This window comes from Octopus sinensis, linkage group LG16, assembly GCF_006345805.1.
Source record: "Octopus sinensis linkage group LG16, ASM634580v1, whole genome shotgun sequence".
NCBI lineage: Eukaryota > Metazoa > Mollusca > Cephalopoda > Octopoda > Octopodidae > Octopus > Octopus sinensis.
In genome coordinates this window covers 54,678,230-54,700,533 of record NC_043012.1, presented here as the reverse complement: position 1 = coordinate 54,700,533, position 22,304 = coordinate 54,678,230, and the positions used below count along the sequence as shown (strand labels likewise).

The window sequence follows — 22,304 nt, the reverse complement described above, 5'->3', positions numbered from 1 at the left end:
AAGGTATGCACAGGTGGACTGACTACGTCGCCGGGTCTTCGGATGGTGTCTTTATGTGCCACTGACACAGGTGCCAGATGAGGCTGGCGAACGGCCACGATCGGATGGTGTTTGTTGTGCCCACAGCACGGAGGCCAGTCGATGCGGTACTGGCTACGGCCACGTTTGGGTGGTTTTCTTGTGTGCCACCGGCACTGGTACCACAAAGAATACAATTCCACTGATGTTCATCTATTTTGATTTGTTTTGATTTGATTTTCACTTGCCTCAACAGGTCTTCATAAGTGTCACAAGAAGGAAGGTATGCACAGGAGGACTGACTATGTCCCAGGTAGGGGCCACGGGTTATGGCCTGACTAGTCTTGCCGGGTCTTCTCACGCACAGCATACTTCCATAGGTCTCAGTCTCTAGACATTTCCTTAGTGAGACCTAAAGTTCGAAGGTCGTGCTTCACCACCTCGTCCCAGGTTTTCCTGGGTCTACCTCTTCCACAGGTTCCCTCAACTGCTAGGGTGTAGCACTTTTGCACACAACTATCTTCAGCCTTTCTCGTCACATGACCATACCAGCGCAGCCGTCTCTCTTGCACACCACAACTGATGCTTCTTAGGTTCAACTTTTCTCTCAAGGAACTTACACTCTGACGATTATGAACACTGACATTACACATCCATCGGAGCATACTGGCTTCATTTCTTGCGAGCTTACGCATATCCTCAGCAGTCACGGCCCATGTTTCACTACCATGTAGCATGGCTGTACGTACACATGCATCATACAGTCTGCCTTTTACTCTGAGCGAGAGGCCTTTTGTCACCAGCAGGGGTAAGAGCTCTCTAAACTTTGCCCAGGCTATTCTTACTCTAGCAGTTACACTTTCAGCACACCCACCCCCGCTACTGACTTGGTCTCCTAGGTAGCGGAAGCTATCAACTACTTCTAGTTTGTCTCCCTGGAACGTGGCAGAAGTTGGTCTCTGCACATTTCCAGTGTATATATATTATATATATATATATATATATATATACATATATAGGCGCAGGAGTGGCTGTATGGTAAGTAGCTTGCTATAGGTGCAGGAGTGGCTGTGTGGTAAGTAGCTTGCTTACCAACCACATGGTTCCGGGTTCATTCCCACTGCGTGGCACCTTGGGCAAGTGTCTTCTACTATAGCCTTGGGCCAACCAAAGCCTTGTGAGGATTTGGTAGAGGGAAACTGAAAGAAGCCCGTCGTATATATGTATATATATATATATATATGTGTGTGTGTGTGTGTGTGTTTGTATATGTTTGTGTGTCTGTGTTTGTCCCCCCAACATCGCTTGACAACCGATGGTGGTGTGTTTATGTCCCTGTAACTTAGCGATTCAGCAAAAGAGACCGATAGAATAAGTACTAGGCATACAAAGAATAAACCTTGGGGTCGATTTGCTTCACTAAAGGCGGTGCTCCAGCATGACCGCAGTCAAATGACTGAGACATGTAAAAGAGAAACAGAGAGCATATATATATATATAATATATATATATATATATATACATATATATATACACTCACACACACACACACATATGTAGATACACACAATCAGAAGGGCGTCCAACAAAATACCATGTAGCATATGATTATAGCACTTTATGTTCCGAGTTCAAATCCTGCTGAGGCTAATTTTGCCTTTCATCCTTCCAGAATCAATAAAGCAGTCAAGTATTAAGAGTCCATCTTAAAAATGAATAATTAATTAATCAATCAATTAATTGATTGATTTATTAAGGTATTGTAAATGTTTGTGTCTCCTTGTCTTGATGCTGTATGGTGGTTGTAAATGAGTGTTACAATCATACAAACAGTGTCATTCATTTCCAATATTCTGCGAAAACTGGTCTGGCCATGGGAAGAGATTATCTTGCTTGGAAACAGACGAGGGTTGGTGACAGGAAAAGCATCTGGCTGAAGATAATCTGCCTCAGTAAACTCTGTCTGATCCATGCAAGCATGGAAAAGTGGACGTTAAAATGATGATGATGATAATGATGATGATGAGTGGAGTGGCAGAATTAGTAGAGCTCAGACAAAATGACTTGTGGTGCTTATTCACATAAATTTATGCCACAAGTTCAAATCCAGCTATGTCGAGCTTGGTTTCTCATCCTTCTGGTGTCACTAAAATAAGTACAAACTGAGGAAGAGGGAAGATTTAATCTATAATACTCATCCCTCATATTTGTGGTCTGTTCCTACGTAGAAAAAAAATTTTTTAATCAGTGGTTAATTAATTTGTAATTAAAATATTTTATTATTAAAGTGGCAAGTTGGTAGAATTGTTAGCACACTAGGGAAATTGCTTAGTGGAATTTCATCCATCTTCATGTTCTGAGTTCAAATTCTACTGAGGTCAACTTTGCCTTTCATCCTTTCAAGGTCAATAAAATAAGTACCAATTAAACAATAAGGCGGATGTGATTGACTAGTCCCTCCCCACAAATTTCAGGCCTTAAATAAATATATAATAATATTATTATTACTTATTTATTGCACACGGGGCTAAGCATAGAGGGAACAAACAAGGACAGACAAAGGGATTAAGTCGATTACATCAACTCCAATGTGTAACTGGTACTTATTTAATTGACCCTGAAAGGATGAAAGGCAAAGTAGACCTCGGCGGAATTTGAACTCAGAACATAACGACAGACGTTATACTGCTAAGCATTTTACCCGGTGTGCTAATGATTCTGCTAGCTTGCTACCCTTATTATTATTATTATGATTCAAAATCGCTGTCATGGCTGATGACAGTACCGCCTGATTGGCACTTGTGCCAGTGGAACATTAAAAGCACATCCAAATGTGGGTGTAACCGGCCCACTTATAAGTATCCCTCATTCATTGGACAATGAACTTTGCTTGTGAAGACTTATTGAGGCAAGTAAAAACAAATCAAAATCACTGACGTGGTTGATCACAGTACTGTTTGATTGGCACTTGCGCCAGTGGAACGTTAAAAGCATGCCCTACCAGTACATGGGAAACAACATTTGAGCATGGTTGTTGCCAGTGCTGCCAGACTGGCCACTGTGCAGGTAGCACTCAAAAACCACCTTTTGAGCATGGTCGTTGCCAGAACTGCCTGTCTGGCTCTCATGCTGGTGTCATGTAAAAACACCCACTACACTCTCGGAGTGGTTGGCGTTAGGAAGGGCATCCAGCTGTAGAAACTTTGCCAGATCAGATTGGGCCTGGTGCAGCCTCTGGCTCACCAGTCCTCAGTCAAACCATCCAACCCATGCCAGAATGGAAAGCAGACGTTAAACAATGATGATGATGATGATGATGATGATGATGATGATATGGTGAGCTGGCAGAATCATTTGCATGCCAGGCCAAATGCTCAGTGGCATTTCTTCCAACCTTTCATTCTGAGTTCAAATTCTGTCAAGGGCGACTTTGTCTTTCATCCTTTTGCACACTGGGGTTAATGTAGCCAACTAGCCCCCCCCCCTCAAGATTTCAGACCATGAGCTTATAGTATGTAGAAAGAATTATTATACAATACTAAGAAAAAAATAAACTACTTACATGATCGGGTGTATTTTTAGCAAGCAGATATGGGAAAACCTTTTCTTGGACTAGTTTCCTTTCTTTCCTTCCACGTTTCTTACAACCATAAAAAACGCATTGTGTTTTCGGCTGTGACTATGAAAATCGCAATACATAACAACCTCCAGTTTGGTTAGTAACCTGAAAATACAACATTATTTTAAAACATATGCATACATAACCAGAAATGACTCTGATCAAAGCAGCATTAATTTTTCAGGTCATTCAACTTTTCTCAACTGATCAATAGACCAATTGAATAAACCAATCAGTAATGAACATCTAATGTCTACTCGAAACAGCTGTAAGCCAAATATACTCCAATGGAGGAAATATATGTAATGACCTTTATTTATTGGGTTGGTGCATAATTATTGCGGCAGTTTTTCAACAAATTTTATTCAACAAAAACAATAACAACACGTAACAAAACCATCTTTAAATGATTATTCTGGAGCATATTCACCATCTAATACACTCTGTTTGTTGCTCTTTCACCTGTCTCTGTGTTTTGCATATTTCTTGTATATTTTTAAACCATATATATATATATATATATATATATATATATTATATATATGTCATTTCAAATAAACAAAAAAACTTTAATGAATTTAACCCTTTAGCATTTAAACTAGCCATACCCGGCCAAAAATATTCTCCCTGTGTTATGTTCAAACTGGTCAGATCCAGCCTTTCACACCTATCGTCGCTAGCATGGCTAGGGAGGGGGGAATTGGGGTGGTAGGGGTGGTCCACCCTGGGCAGCACTTTTAAAGGGGCACCACTTTTGGGTCTGTTGTAGGCAATATGTTTCTTTTAGTGGAGTCCGGAGGGGGGGGGGGCAGCACACACTCTAACTACACTAGTGCCTAACCTCCAATGATAGTCTAAAAAAATACAGTCACATAATCAAAATCTTGAGGCTACAAGAAAATGCAGGAGAAATTCAAAACAGTGTGAATAAATAAGCTATACATTTGACAGAGTAATCTGAATGCTAAAGGGTTAGAGCGGTATATAAAACAGAAATATAATTTTACTTTTTCACCATACTGATGATATTCCCAATCGTAGGAAATTGGCCTTCCAACGTAGACTTGTAGTTTCTATTTAGATCACGACCCGACAAGGAACAACGGTAGTTTCCAACAATGACACCATCAGGATTCAGCATGGGTATGATTTTAAAGACAAACATTTCTCTCAGCAGCTACAATGAAAGAGAAATGAATGCTTCAATTTATACATACATATATATGTGTGTGTATTTGTGTATGTATATATATATATATGTATAATAATAAATATTAGGGAATAAATCCAAATTTACAGGGAAAAATCAGATTTAGGATTGAATCCAATTTTATAGTAAAATATTATATAATATTAATTAGAGACAAAACCACTATTTTGCAAATCACACAAGGAAAGACTTAATCAATACATAAAAAAATTTTAATATAAAGTAAATAAATTGCCACTACAATTGTTTCCTGTCTTCAAATGACATTCATCAGGTGGATTTCATATCTTCTATTCAATTTTAAAGTTATGAAGTCATTTGATGAATGTCATTTGAAGACAGGAAACAATTGTAGTGGCGATTTATTTACTTTATATTAAAATTTTTTTATGTATTGATTAAGTCTTTCCTTGTTTGATTTGCAAAATAGTGGTTTTGTCTCTAATTAATATTATATATATATATGTATATATATATTTGTGTATGTATGTATATTTGTGTATGTATGTATATATATATGTATGTTATTGTCAGGTCACTTTCAAGTGCTACTGGTAACATGTAACCCAGTACAACCTGTTGCATGGTCGGGCCGTCGGCGACTAAACCGGCAACCCCACCAAGCTTGCTTGGTGAGGAGGGTGTTTATTGGACACCCTGCGGGATGAAAAACAAAACCCGTCAAAGGACGGAGGAACTCTTGAGAATCAACAGCCATCCAATAAATGCCTTAAGGCTGTATCATAGAAATAATCAGACTGAATACCTGATTGCGCAGTTAAACCATTGGGAGTGAAGGACTCCTAGCCTTTGTTAGGGCATCCTTCTAGGAGAAGGTAACTCAGGTAACTGGGATAACTCCAACATAAAACCTGCGGCTCAGTGGTTACCGATGATGTTGACTTGTTCTTCTTTTCGGATTTTGGCTGCTGTTGCTTAGTGAGTGGGATTGACTCAGTGCACAGCCTTTCCTCACTTTAAAAGAAAATCTTCTTGCACAGGCATTGCACGATAACAACATTGATTAAGCTTCGTGCAATGGCCATACTCGATAACGAAGGGGCAGCCACCATGTATGTATGTATACAGTAAATACATATTGGAATAATACAGATTTGAATTGATGTTGCTACCAGATCAATAACACCATGTGACTTGCATTGACCAATAGCAGTTCATTTGGTTTCTACAAGACTAATGGGAGAAGTTCATTTGAGGAAACTTTATACATATATATACATGGGTTGGACAAAATAATGGAAACACTTATCATCATCATCATTGTTTAACGTCTGCTTTCCATGCTAGCATGGGTTGGACGATTTGACTGAGGTCTGGCGAACCAGACTCCAATCTGATCTGGCAGAGTTTCTACAGCTGGGTGCCCTTCCTAACGCCAACCACTCCAAGAGTATAGTGGGTACTTTTACGTACTACCGGCACGAGGGCCAGTTAGGTGGTACTGGCAACAGCCATGCTCAAATGGTGCTTTTTATGTGCCACCTGCACAGGAGCCAGTCCAGCGGCACTGGCAACGATCTCGATCGAATGTTTTTTTCGCGTGCCACCAGCACAAGTGCTTGTAAGGTGACGCAGGTAACGATCACGCTCGAATGGTGACATTGGCACTAAGGCCAGCTTGTTGCTCTGGCAACAATTTCACTCGAATGGTACTCTTAGCACTCCACTAGCAACGAATGCCAGTCACCGAGTTTGATTTCGATTTCGATTTCACTTGCCTCAACAGGTCTTCGCAAGCAGAGTTTAGTGTCCAATGAAAGAAAGGCACGCATAAGTGGACTGGTTACACCCCTGGCATAGGCCACAAGGTTAGGGTCTCACTTGCACTTGCCGAGTCTTCTCAAGCACAGCATATTTCCATAGGTCCCGGTCACTAGTCATTGCCTCGGTGAGGCCCAATGCTTGAAGGTCATGCTTCACCACCTCATCCCAGGTCTTCCTGGGTCTACCTCTTCCACAGGTTCCTTCAACTGCTAGGGTGTGGCACTTTTTCACAGTTATCCACATCCATTCTCACCACATGACCATACCAGCGCAGTCATCTCTCTTGCACACTGATGCTTCTTAGGCTCAACCTTTCTCTCAAGGCACTAACACTCTGTTGAGTATGCACACTGACATTACACATCCATCGGAGCATGCTGGCTTCATTCCTTGCGAGCTTACGCATGTCCTCAGCAGTCACAGCCCATGTTTCACTGCCATGTAGCATGGCTGTTCGTACACATGCGTCATACAGTCTACCTTTCACTCTAAGCAAGAGACCCTTTGTCACCAGCAGAGGTAAGAGCTCTCTGAACTTAGCCCATGCTATTCTTATTCTAGCAGCTACACTTTCAGCACACCCCCCCAACTACTGAATTGGTTACCTAGGTAATGGAAGCTATCAACTACTTCTAGTTTTTCTCCCTGGAATGTGGCGGAAGTTGTTCTCTGCACATTTTCAGTGTTATTTATAGCTCCCGAGCATCTGCCACATACAAAAGCTATCCTCCCATTTAACCTTCCTTTGATATTGCTGCACCTTTTATGTGTCCATAGCTTACACTGGGTACATCTTATAGAGTTTCTACCTATGCCTTTTCTACAGATTGAGCAGGGCCATCTACCTGAAGGGATTTGTGGTTTGCCTGCCTTCCTACTTATTAGGACTTTGGTTTTAGCTAGGTTGACTCTAAGGCCCTTCGATTCTAATCCTTGTTTCCACACTTGAAACTTCTCCTCTAGTTCTGATAGTGACTCAGCAAATAGAGCAAGGTCATCAGCATAGAGGAGCTCCCAGGGGCATCCTGGCTTGAATTCCTCTGTTATTGCCTGGAGGACTATGATAAATAGGAGGGGGCTGAGGACTGAACCTTGGTGGATCCCTAATTCTACCCGGAATTCTTCACTGTACTAGTTGCCAACTCTCACCTTACTGACAGCGTCCCTGTACATGGCTTGCACAGCTTTCACTAACCATTCATCTATCCCTAGTTTCCTCATTGACCACCAGATAAGGGATCGGGGGACCCTGTCAAAGGCTTTCTCCATGTCAACGAAAGCCAAGTACAGGGGCTTATCTTTGGTGAGGTATTTCTCCTGCAGCTATCTAACCAGAAATATAGCATCAGTGTTGCTTTTCCCTGGCATGAAACCAAACTGACTCTCTCCCTAATTAGTTGGGCTATGACCCTCTCCATGACCTTTATTACCTGATCCAACAACTTGAGAGAAAGGTTGGACCTATGAAGCATAAGATGTGGTGTGCAAGAGAGACAACTGCGATAGTATGGACATGTGTTGCGTATGGATGAGGATAGCTGTGTGAAAAAGGGTCACACCCTAGCAGTAGAGGGAACCTGTGGATGAGGTAGACCCAGGAAGACCTGGGATGAGGTGGTGAAGCACGACCTTCAAAAGTTGGGCCTGACGGAGGCAATGACAAGTGATCGAGACCTTTGGAGATATGCTGTGCTTGAGAAGACCTGACAAGCCAAGTGAGACTGTAACTGTGGCCTATGCCAGTGCAGCATAACCGGCACATTTATGAGTACCCTTCAATCATTGGGCAATAAACTGTGCTTGCAAAGACCTGTTGAGGCAAGTGAAGTCATTGTCATGGTCGACACCAGTACCACCTGATTGGCACCCATGCCGGTGGCATGTAAAAAGCACCATTTAAGTGTAGTCAATGCCAGTGCTGCCTGACTGGTCCTGTGCTGGTAGCATGTAAAAAGTACCCACTACACTCTCGGAGTCATTGGCATTAGGAAGATTTGCCAGATCAGATTGGAGCCTGGTGCAGCCTTCTGGTTTGCCAGCCCTCAGTCAAACCGTCCAACCCATGCCAACATGGAAAGCAGATGTTAAACAACGACGATGATGATGGACATCTACATATATATATATATATATAACACGCCTACATACATATATGTGATTTTGCTGTGATTAAGAAGACATGCCAAGCGAAGTGAAATCACAGTTGTGGCCAGTACCGGTGACACAAAAATGACACCCGTGCAGTGACATGTAAAAGGCACCCGCTACACTCTTGGAGTGGTTAGCATTAGGAAGAGCATGTAGCTGTAGATGCCAAGCTAAATCAGACTGGAACCTGGTACAGCTCTTTGGCTTACAAGAACCAGTCAAACTGTCTAACCCATGCTAGCATTGAAAACATGTTAAATGATGATGATAATAATGATATATATATATCCACATACACACACATGCATAAACATATACCTATACCTCCCACTCTTTGTAAGCTTTCAAACTTACCCACCTACTCACCCTATCCAATCCTTGGTTTCACTTCACTTATGTATACCTCCCTGTGACCTGAATGAATCTCCCGGACACATCTTTCCCATCTTTCTCTCTCTCACTCTCCTACTGAAGTAGTCAAATATCATTTTGACTGCAAGATGTCTATTTCTGTCCCCTCAACTCATACCCTTTCATTCTGGTACAAAGTCACCTTCCTCAATACTACTACCTCCCTCGGTTCAGGGGTCTTGTCTTGTAAATTATTTGGTGACCTCACTGTTGCTGGTGCCACACAATAAGCACCAAGTTCATGCTGGAAAGTGGTTGGCACCAGAAAGGGCTTCCAGCCATAGAAACCACGCCAAAGCAGATGACAGGGATTGTTGCAGTCTTCAGGTTTGCCAGCTCCTGTCAGACTGTCCAACCCATGCCAGCGTGGAAAATGGATATTAAATGACAATGGTGATGATGATATGGTAGAAAACAGAGAAAAACATATTCAAACTTTAATAAAATGAAATGAAACAGACCTTGCTGGTGCCATGCAAAAAATACTCAGTCCACTCTGTAAAGTGGTTACTGTTAGGAAGGACATCCAGCCATAGAGACCATGGCAAAGAAGACAGTGGAACTTGGTGCAGTCCTCAGGCATTGCCAGCTCCTGTCAAGCTGTCCAACCCATGCCAGCATGTAAGATGGATGTTAAATGATGACAATGATGATGATGATGATGATGATGATGAAGACAGATAAGGATATTTTGTAAAAATCAAAAATATATTTTACATTTGAATACTCTGAATCCGCTATCAAAACATCTAGAAATCCTTTCATCACCCAACTGGCATTGCTTTCTCCAGGGTGGACACGAGATGTTACAAACACAGCTTTCTTGGTCTAAAAGAGAAGAGAAAACAACATGGACAAGCTGAAGTGGTTGACAAATATTCTGTAAATGAAGTAAATGAAAAAAACAAATAAAATCTAATGCCTGGTAGTTAAACAAATGAAAATTTCTGTGTGATTAATTAATTAATCCTTTCTGCTATAGACACAAGCTCTGAAGTTTTGGGGGAGGTGGCTAGTCGAGTACTTTGGCACCAGTATTCAGCTGGTACTTCATTTTATTAACCCTGAAAGAACGAAAGGTCAAGTCAACCTCGGTAGAATTTAAACTTCGATCACAAAGGCAGATGAAATGCTGCTAAGCATTTTGCCTGGCATGCTAACGATGCTTTGTCATGTGTTAATAATCAATATTGGTTTCAAATTTTGCCACAGGACTGACAATTTCAGAGGAGGGGCTAAGTCAGTTACATCAACCCCTAGTGTTTCACTGGTACTTATTTTATTGACCCCCCCCCCCATGAAATGCTGCTAAGCATTTTCCCCAGCCTGCTAATGATGTTATTAATTAATATTCATCATCATCATCATCATCATCAGCATCATCGTTTAACGTCCGCTTTCCATGCTTACATGGGTTGGACGATTTTGACTGAAGGCTGGCAAACCAGATGGCTGCACCAGGCTCCAGTCTTGATCTGGCAGAGTTTCTACAGCTGGATGCCCTTCCTAACGCCAACCACTCCGAGAGTGTAGGGGATGCTTTTTACGTGCCACCAGCCAGAAAAAGAAGTTAGTGCATTGCTGTTTAGTACTGTTTGTCACTGATGTCATAAATAACCAGTAGGCTCATTAAAAAATAATTATTTGTGATAGAAATAGTAAAAGTAGCAAAAGGCAATCTTTACAGTGAACTTAATGTGGATGTCTTGTTTGAATGCTAAACACTGTAGCATTAGCCTTGAGTGATCCTTTCTTATTGTTGCTTGGTGCATAAAACACAGACTTTTAGATGATGAGAATCATCTGCTATGGGCTGGTATGCAGTCACTTGATGCCTCGCACTGAAGAAGTCCAATACACTGAAATAACGTGACCCGGCAGTTCCACCAACTATAACAGGCAATTCACATCTGCGACAGAATCGAAATCGATCAATGGAAATTGCAGATGTGTTACCAGTGCCGGTGGCATGTCGAAACTCTACTTGTGAAGACCCGTTGAGGCAAGTGAGGATCAGAATGGAAATCGATCAATGGAAATTGCAGATGTGTTACCAGTGCCGGTGGCATGTAAGAGAACCTTCCGTTTCGCGACCGTTGCCAGCACCGCCCCGTTTCGTGTCCGTTGCCAGCCTCGCCTGGCCCTCGTGCCGGTGGCACATAAAAAGCACCGTCCGTTCGTGGCCGTTTGCCAGCTCTGTCTGGCACCTGTGCGGGTGGCACGTAAAAAGCACCCACTACACTCACGGAGTGGTTGGCGTTAGGAAGGGCATCCAGCCGTAGAAACACTGCCAGATTTGACTGGACCTGATGAAGCCTTCTGGCTTCACAGACCCCAGTAGAACCGTCCAACCCATGCTAGCATGGAAAACGGACGCTAAACGACGATGATGATGACAATATATGTCTATGCTTTAATGCACCATGTGTCTGAATGAGTAGACTTCTCAGTACTATTAACATAGCATTCGGCATTTTAACAAGACACCCAGATTAACCTGGATATTAAAAATTGCCACACACACACATGTATGTATGTATGTAGGTAGGTATTGTTACAAGATAAACTCACCTTCATCTGAGCTGTGTCTGATATAGGATTTGTTACAGTCAAAATATAGATGTTATTTCCTGCTAGAGATCTGCAGAGGATTCGTATGTTGAAGAATTTGGATATCTTTGGATTATTGGCACACTTGAACAGGTATTCCTATATCAATAATAATGATGATCATCATGATAATCCGCATGATAAAAGCAGAAAATAGTAGTATTAGTAGCAGCAGCAGTAGTAGTAGTAGTTTCTAGCAAGCATCAGGTCTTAAATTAGTGATGATTATGTAGAGCCCCAGTACATAACTGGTATTATATTTTATTAACCCTTGAAAGGATGAAAGGTAAAGTTGAATCTCAACAGGAACTGAAATCAGATCAAAGATCTAGAAGAAACCCACAAAACTTCTAATCCAACACTTTAACCATTCAGCCAATTGATGATGACGACGACGACGATGACGACGACAACGACGACCATCATCATCATCATCATCATAATAATAATAATAATAATAATAATAATAGCCCAACATGTCATGTATGTCAACAACAAAATGAAACCATTGATCATGTTGTCTCCAAGTGCAGTCTTCTAGCGCCTACAGAGTATCTCAACAGGCATGATAGAGCTGCACAATATATTCACTGGGTAATCTCCAAAAACCTGGATTAGCCCCATGAAAAAAACTGGTGGGAACACAAACCACCTCCAGTGCTTGAAAATGACCACATCTCACTCCTCTGGAACTTCCCCATTCAAACTGACAGAAACTTAGATGCAAATAGGCCAGACATCATATTGAAAAACTTCAAACAAAGAACATGCCTCCTCATTGATATGACTGTCCCAATCGATATAAACGTATCTGTCAAGACCTACCAAAAACTGAGCAAATATAAAGATCTTGAAATAGAAATCAGCAAAATGTGGAACCTGAAGAGTAAAACAATACCTGTTGTCATAGGTGCCCTGGGAATGATAGCAAAAGGGGCTGATCGCTACCTAACTCAGATACCAGGAAACCCCCAAAATGGCAGAAATTCAAAAGATAGTGCTTATGGGAACTGCTCATATCCTATGCAAAATACTTTCTATGTAACCTCAAGTTTTAAAACAAACATAACTTACGTTTTATTTTTTTTTAGGCATTCACTAGTACAACACTAAATACAAAAACAACTAGGCATAACAACAATACGAACTTCCAACCTGTTGTCTCTTGAGGTCTCTGGGTGAGACTTGGAGCCAACTTGTACAAATGTAAAGCAAAAGTCAAACATAGAATAATAATAATAATGATGATGATGATGATGATGATAATCTTTTCTACTAAAAGCACAAGACCTGAAATTTTGAGGGAGGGAGTAAGTCGATTATATTGACCCCAGTGTTTCACCAGTACTTATTTTATTGACCCTGAAAGGATTAAGGGTAAAGTTGACCTCAGTGGAATTTGAATACAGAGCATAAAGGTGGACGAAATGCTGCTAAGCATTTTGCCTGGCATGGAAACAATTCTGCCAGCTCACTGTTTTAATAAAAATAATAATAATAATCATCATCATCATCGCTTAACGTCTGCTTTCCATGCTAGCATGGGTTGGATGATTTGACTGAGGACTGGCGAACCAGATAGCTGCACCAGGCTCCAATCTGATCTGGCAGAGTTTCTACAGCTGGATGCCCTTCCTAACGCCAACCACTCTGAGAATGTAGTGGGTGCTTTTATGTGCCACTGGCAATGGCCACAAAAAATTGCTTTTTTTATATATTTTTAGAGTGACATTGTATGGTAAGAGTGAGAGTGTGAATCTAGTCAGTTCTAACATAAATCAGGTAGAATATTTGGGCCGGATATGGCCAGATTAAATGCTAAAGTTTAAGAGATCCATATATCAAATACCTTATGCAACAAATAAAGTTACAATTCAATACCCAGCTCAAGCATAAGAAAGCACTCACTTATCACTTGATATATGTAACAATACCTGATATTAGTTTAGCAGTGTTTCTCAACCTTTTTACCCTTGTGTAACCCTTAAAATAAATTACATATCTTAAGGAACCCCTGCACACAAAAAAAATTATATACCATATCTTTCTCATTTTTTTCATCATAGACCTCTAATGGTTTAAAATTTTGACACAAGACTAGTAGTTTTTGAGGGGAGGATGAAGTCAATTATATCAACCTGAGTATTTGCCTGGTATTTTTTTTCATCGACCCTGAAAGTATGAAAAGCAAAGTTGACCTCGGCAGGATTAGAACTCAGAGCATAAAAACAGACAAAATGCCACTAAACATTTTGTGAGGCATGCTAACAATTATGCCAGCACATCACTTCAATAATAATAATAATAATAATAATAATAATAATAATAATGATAATAATAATAATAATAATAATGATAATAATAATAATAATAATAATAATAATAATAATAATAATAATAATAATAATAATAATAATAATAATAATAATGATAATAATGATAATAATAATAATAATAATAACAATAATAATAATAACAATCCTTTCTACTAAAGGCACAAGGCCTGAAATTTGGGAGAGGGGACTAGTCAATTACCTCAACCCTAGTGTTTCACTGGTATTTAATTTATTGACCCCAAAAGGATGAAAGATAAAGTCAACCTCAGTGGAATATGAACACAGAATGTAAAGAGGAACAAAATGTTGTTAAGCATTTTTCCCAGTGTGCTAAGGATTCTGCCAGCTCACCAATAACAATAATAATGATAATCTTAAATGCTAGCAATAAAACAAACTAATGGTATCCGAGGTGCTAGATGGTGGTGCTGAACTGGGCAATGACAGGATTAGAACTCAGAACATAAAAAGCAGGAACAAGTACTGTAAATCATCTAGTGTGGTGTCCTAAAATTTCTGTCAATCCATTGTTCTAATTTGGCATTTTTTTTACCCTGACCTTCCACTGCTGTCACTACCACCATTGTTGTCATTGTCACTGCTACCACTAGCACTGCTACAACTACTACCACTGCAACACTTCCACTGCCACCGTTGCCATCACTACCACATTAACAACAACAGCACTGATGACAATATCTCTTTAATCTTGAACAACTTCCAGAGCAATGATATAATATATATGATATTCTATCATATACTCTCTCTCTCTCTTTACTCTTTTACTTGTTTCAGTCATTTGACTGTGGCCATGCTGGAGCACCGCCTTTAGTCGAGCAAATCGACCCCAGGACTTATTCTTTGTAAGCCCAGTACTTATTCTATCGGTCTCTTTTGCCAAACCGCTAAGTGACAGGGACGTAAACACACCAGCATCGGTTGTCAAGAGGGACACACAAACATATACACAGACATACATATATATATACATATATACGACAAGCTTCTTTCAGTTTCCATCTACCAAATCCACTCACAAGGCTTTGGTCGGCCCGAGGCTAGAAGAAGACACTTGCCCAAGATGCCACGCAGTGGGACTGAACCCAGTACAATGTGGCTGGTTAGCAAGCTACTTACCACGCAGCCACTCCTATATATATTATATATATATATATATATATATATATATATATATACACAAATTAAGAGGAATGACCACTAAAGTGGACACCCTAAATGCTAAACATAGACATCAAATCGCCATTACAACAAAGAATGTGTTCTTGAGAAAAAAATCTCAGCAAAACGCCAAAATGAGCAAGACAAATGAAAACATCATCATCATCATCATCATTTAGCGTCCGTTTTCCATGCTAGCATGGGTTGGACGGTTCAACTGGGGTCTGGGGAGCCCGAAGGCTGCACCAGGCCAGTCAGATCTGGCAGTGTTTCTACAGCTGGATGCCCTTCCTAACGCCAACCACTCCGAGAGTGTAGTGGGTGATTTTATGTGCCACTGACACAGGTGCCAGACGAGGCTGGCGAACGGCCACGCTCGGATGGTGTTTTTTATGTGCCACCGACACAGGTGCCAGACGAGGCTGGCAGACGGCCACGCTCGGATGGTGTTTTTATGTGCCACCGACACAGGTGCCAGATGAGGCTGGCGGACAGCCACGATCGGATGGTGTTTGTTACGTCCCCAAAGCACGGAGGCCAGTCTATGCGGTACTGGCTACGGCCACGTTCGGATGATTTTCTTCTGTGCCACCGGCACTGGTACCACAAAGATACAAATTCCATTGATGTTCATCTATTTTGATTTGTTTTGATTTTCACTTGCCTCAACAGGTCTTCACAAGTGTCACAAGAAGGAAGGTATGCACAGGTGGACTGACTACGTCCCAGGTAGGGGCCACGGGTTATGGCCTGACTAGTCTTGCCGGGTCTTCGGATGGTGTTTTTATGTGCCACCGACACAGGTGCCAGATGAGGCTGGCGAACGGCCACGATCGGATGGTGTTTGTTATGTGCCCACAGCACGGAGGCCAGTCGATGCGGTACTGGCTACGGCCACGTTCGGATGGTTTTCTTGTGTGCCACCGGCACTGGTACCACAAAGATACAAATTCCATTGATGTTCATCTATTTTGATTTGTTTTGATTTGATTTGATTTGATTTTCACTTGCCTCAACAGGTCTTCACAGGTCTTCACAAGTGTCACAAGAAGGAAGGAAGGTATGCACAGGTGGACTGACTACGTCCCAGGTAGGGGCCACGGGTTATAGCCTGACTAGTCTTGTCGGGTCTTCGGTTGGTGTTTTTATGTGCCACCGACACAGGTGCCAGATGAGGCTGGCGAACGGCCACGATCGGATGGTGTTTGTTATGTGCCCACATCACAGAGGCCAGTCGATGCGGTACTGGCTACGGCCACGTTCGGATGGTTTTCTTGTGTGCCGCCGGTACTGGTACTACAAAGATACAAATTCCATTGATGTTCATCTATTTTGATTTGGTTTGATTTGATTTGATTTTCACTTGCCTCAACAGGTCTACACAAGTGTCACACACTTGCCTCAACAGGTCTTCACAAGTGTCATAAGAAGGAAGGTATGCACAGGTGGACTGACTACGTCGCCGGGTCTTCGGATGGTGTTTTTATGTGCCACCGACACAGGTGCCAGATGAGGCTGGCGAATGACCACGATCAGATGGTGTTTGTTGTGCCCACAGCACGGAGGCCAGCCGATGCGGTACTGGCTACGGCCACGTTCGGATGGTTTTCTTGTGTGCCACCGGTACTGGAACCACAAAGATACAAATTCCATTGATGTTCATCTATTTTGATTTGATTTGATTTTCACTTGCCTCAACAGGTCTTCACAAGTGTCACACGTGTCACACACTTGCCTCAACAGGTCTCCACAAGTGTCACACACTTGCCTCTGCCTCAACAGGTCTTCACAAAGTGTCACACACTTGCCTCTGCCTCAACAGGTCTTCACAAGTGTCACACACTTGCCTCAACAGGTCTTCACAAGTGTCATAAGAGGGAAGGTATGCACAGGTGGACTGACTACGTCGCCGGGTCTTCGGATGGTGTTTTTATGTGCCACCGACACAGGTGCCAGATGAGGCTGGCGAACGGCCACGATCAGATGGTGTTTGTTGTGCCCACAGCACGGAGGCCAGTCAATGCGGTACTGGCTACGGCCACGTTCGGATGGTTTTCTTGTGTGCCACCGGTACTGGAACCACAAAGATACAAATTCCATTGATGTTCATCTATTTTGATTTGGTTTGATTTTCACTTGCCTCAACAGGTCTTCACAAGTGTCACACACTTGCCTCAACAGGTCTCCACAAGTGTCACACACTTGCCTCTGCCTCAACAGGTCTTCACAAAGTGTCACACACTTGCCTCTGCCTCAACAGGTCTTCACAAGTGTCACACACTTGCCTCAACAGGTCTTCACAAGTGTCATAAGAGGGAAGGTATGCACAGGTGGACTGACTACGTCGCGGGTCTTCGGATGGTGTTTTTATGTGCCACCGACACAGGTGCCAGATGAGGCTGGCGAACGGCCACGATCGGATGGTGTTTGTTGTGCCCACAGCACGGAGGCCAGTCGATGCGGTACTGGCTACGGCCACGTTTGGGTGGTTTTCTTGTGTGCCACCGGCACTGGTACCACAAAGAATACAATTCCACTGATGTTCATCTATTTTGATTTGTTTTGATTTGATTTTCACTTGCCTCAACAGGTCTTCATAAGTGTCACAAGAAGGAAGGTATGCACAGGAGGACTGACTACGTCCCAGGTAGGGGCCACGGGTTATGGCCTGACTAGTCTTGCCGGGTCTTCTCACGCACAGCATACTTCCATAGGTCTCAGTCTCTAGACATTTCCTTAGTGAGACCTAAAGTTCGAAGGTCGTGCTTCACCACCTCGTCCCAGGTTTTCCTGGGTCTACCTCTTCCACAGGTTCCCTCAACTGCTAGGGTGTAGCACTTTTGCACACAACTATCTTCAGCCTTTCTCGTCACATGACCATACCAGCGCAGCCGTCTCTCTTGCACACCACAACTGACGCTTCTTAGGTTCAACTTTTCTCTCAAGGAACTTACACTCTGACGATTATGAACACTGACATTACACATCCATCGGAGCATACTGGCTTCATTTCTTGCGAGCTTACGCATATCCTCAGCAGTCACGGCCCATGTTTCACTACCATGTAGCATGGCTGTACGTACACATGCATCATACAGTCTGCCTTTTACTCTGAGCGAGAGGCCTTTTGTCACCAGCAGGGGTAAGAGCTCTCTAAACTTTGCCCAGGCTATTCTTACTCTAGCAGTTACACTTTCAGCACACCCACCCCCGCTACTGACTTGGTCTCCTAGGTAGCGGAAGCTATCAACTACTTCTAGTTTGTCTCCCTGGAACGTGGCAGAAGTTGGTCTCTGCACATTTCCAGTGTTTATTGCTCCTGAGCATTTGCCACAGACAAAAACTATTTTCCTAGTTAGCCTTCCTTTGACATTGCTGCACCTCTTATGTGTCCATAGCTTACACTTGGTGCATCTTATAGAGTTTCTACCTACACCTTTTTTACAGATCGAGCAGGGCCATCTACCTGAAGGCGTTTGTGATTGATCTACCTTCCTACTTATTAGGACTTTGGTTTTGGCTAGGTTGATTCTAAGGCCCTTCGATTCTAATCCTTGTTTCCACACCTGAAACTTCTCCTCCAGTTCTGATAGTGACTCAGCAATTAGAGCAAGGTCATCAGCATAGAGGAGCTCCCAGGGGCAACCTGTCTTGAATTCCTCCGTTATTGCCTGGAGGACTATGATAAATAGGAGGGGACTGAGGACTGAACCTTGGTGGACCCCAACCTCTACCCGGAATTCTTCACTGTACTCGTTGCCAACCCTCACCTTACTAGCAGCGTCTCTGTACATGGCTTGCACAGCTCTCACCAACCATTCATCTATCCCTAGTTTCCTCATTGACCACCAGATAAGGGATCGGGGGACCCTGTCAAAGGCTTTCTCCAAGTCAACAAAAGCCAGGTACAAGGGCTTATCTTTGGCTAGGTATTTCTCCTGCAGCTGTCTTACCAGGAATATAGCATCAGTAGTACTTTTCCCTGGCACGAACCCAAACTGCATATCATCTAAGCTAACTCTCTCTCTAATTAGTTGGGCTATAACCCTCTCCGTAACCTTCATTACCTGATCCAGCAGCTTGATGCCCCTGTAGTTATTTGTCTCTAGGGCGTCGCCTTTACCTTTGTAGCAGTTGACTATTATGCTGCTACACCAGTCATTGGGTATGACCCCCTCGTGTATCACCTGGTTAACTATACGGGTGACTAAGCTATAGCCGACACCACCAGATATTTTGAGCATCTCTGCAGTAATTCCTGATGGGCCTGGGGCTTTCCCTGTTTTCATGCTTCTAATTGCCTTATCTACTAAGGAACTGTTAACTCGGATTGCTGGTCCCTCTGTTGGGTCGACATTCGGCAGACTCTCTTTATCCCATTCATTTTCTTCATTCAGCAACCTATCATAGTGGCGTCTCCAAGCCTCTCTCTTTGCATCCTCATTAAGCGCAAGTGAACCGTCATCCTTGCGAACACATTTCTCTCCTACCACGTCACGATTCTCTCTCACACACTGTCTTGCAACACGAAATACCTCAAGTCTTTCATCCTCACGACGCAGGACATTGGCAAATTTTTCCTTATCTGCCTCCCCTCTGGCTAGATAGACCTGTCTCCTGGCTTCCCTTCTGGCAGACTGATACACTTCCCTGCTACCACCGTTCTTCCAGGCCTTCCAAGCCTGTTTCTTTTGTCTAATAGCCCTGTCAACAATATTGTTCCACCACCACGTTATTTTGGGTCTTAAGGGGACTTTGCACCAGCCACAGATCTGGTCAGCGGCTTTCAGCAGGTTGTCCCTCAGAAGCGTCCAGTTGTCTTCTACCCCATGCGTAGCTATACTCCCTTCCATTTCGTCTAAGGCTTCAAATAACATATCTCTAAATCTCTGTCCATTCGCAGGGTCTTTAAGCTTCCAGACCCTTCTTCTCCATGTTGGTCGTCTTCTAGTCGCCCTCTTAGTCCTGATCCTAAAGTCACTAACTACCAGTCTATGTTGTGGGGTGCATTCTTCACCTGGGAAGGTTTTGGCATTTATAAGCAGCCATCTTTCCCTTTTTCTGGCAAGGATGTAGTCGATTTGGCTAGTATGCCGGCCCGATCGGTAGGTGACCAGGTGGCTTGTCGGTTTCCTGAAGTTAGTGTTGCAAATCATAAGACTATTCGCATCGCAGAACTCCAGCAGCCTGGTTCCCTCCTCGTTGCGGGAACCATAACCGTAGCCTCCATGCACGCCATGGAAGCCCCCAGCACATCGTCCAACATGCCCATTGAAGTCACCAGCCACAAAGAGAAGGTCCCTGTCGTTCGTCAATGATGTGGTCTGCAGTAGGGTGTCATAGAAACAGTCTTTCTGTCCATCAGGTAGCCCTGGCTGAGGGCATAGGCCAATATAATAGTTGCTAAACTATGATGGAGCACTAATCTAATCTTAATTATTCTGTCACTTACTCTGACTACCTCGATTACCTTATCTACCCATTTTTCGGCGATAAGCATGCCCACACCCCCGACTCCGTCAGTATTCCCAGCCCAGAAAATCTTGTACCTCTGTCCTTTGCCTGTGAGGAACCTAGCAGAACCTCCTCTCCACCTCACTTCTTGAATGCAGCATATATCAACCCACCTCCGTTCAAGCAATTCAACTATCTCGCCAGATCTGCCTTTCAGTGTGCCAACGTTGAGGGTGCCAACCCTGAGGCTGTGGGGGGGGGGAAGTGGTATTGGCCCTAATAGCGTCATGGACCTGAAAAGAAAACTCGCGTTTGGCAGTATTCATAGACAAACAATAGAACTTAAGTTCAAACCTCGTACACAACACTAAACATATCTTGCAATGACTGACCACTACCTTTTATGGAAGGAGGTGGGGGTGGCGTAAGACTTTGAAGTGTATAAGGGAGACAAGGATGAGAAAATTTAGGACTTCCTGTACCGGTGGAGGGGGTGGGAGGGCGGGTGCACCGCGAAAACCGGCCGGCAGCCATTCCTTTCTTAGGAGAGAAATAGTTATTAGTAGCTATAAATACCTAAATTTTGCCTAATCTATGGGAGAAGCGTGAACGATAAAGAGCTATAAATTATAAATACATTTATTCTATATCTACGAGGCGTGAGACTGATCGATAAAATAAAATTAGGGGCAAGCTTTAAGATTAAATATACGAAATAAAAACAATTACCTACATACCATTGGTTTCACTTGTTAATATCTACGTATATAAATGCAGATATCTGCAAGATCATCAGCATAGTCTGTCGCTTGCAAAACACAATTTCCAGAACTAGATACAGAACGCTCAACCAAAATCAAACATGTATAAAGTTCTACAAATTATATTTGGGTGTATTTTCTCAAATGCCTTCATTTGGCACGCTGAGACCGGAAATTTGACATCTATGTTTAGCATATAGGGTGTCCACTTTAGTGGTCATTCCTCTTAATTTTGTATGTAACACAATTTTTAATCTTCGGATTTATAAATAAGCTAAGCCACTGGTTTTAATTGATTAACATCAATTTCTACCCTTATTATTTAATTTTAAATTTTAAAAAATGTTCTCTAACCGGTAACTTGTCTGCTGAAATTTATTAACTGCAGAATAATTTCCGGCCTCAGCACACTAAAGTGAAGGCATTTGAAAAAATACACCCAAATATAATTTGTAGAACTTTATACATGCTCAATTTTGGTTGAACATTCTGTATCTAGTGGTACTACTTATTCAAGTACTGTAAATGACGCCATTCATCCTTTTACGCTGCACATTACATCCCTACTACTGTCCCTTATCACCTCTTCCTCCACCATAAACAACTCTTATTTCCTTCATGTTCCCCTCCAGCAAACTCCAGCGCAATCTCTGTCTCTGATCCTCTGACACACTCTAGCATATTTTCTGACTCACCCAACTTTTCTGTTCCTCTATCTCTAATCTTCCTCTTTTATATTAACCTTGTATTTTGAGAATAACCCCTCATGCATC

The 22,304-nt window shown here is 42.5% G+C and overlaps 1 protein-coding gene across 1 annotated transcript in view; it reads right to left on the bottom strand.

The window, feature by feature from the left end:
* Positions 1 to 22,304, bottom strand: part of LOC115220328 (cytosolic carboxypeptidase 2-like) — a 115,455-nt gene that overhangs the window by 46,012 nt on the left and 47,139 nt on the right. Inside the window, 5 exon segments of the mRNA XM_029790428.2 lie at positions 3,581 to 3,672; positions 3,675 to 3,742; positions 4,645 to 4,814; positions 9,909 to 10,019; positions 11,763 to 11,900. Coding sequence (XP_029646288.2) covers positions 3,581 to 3,672; positions 3,675 to 3,742; positions 4,645 to 4,814; positions 9,909 to 10,019; positions 11,763 to 11,900 — 579 coding nt within the window.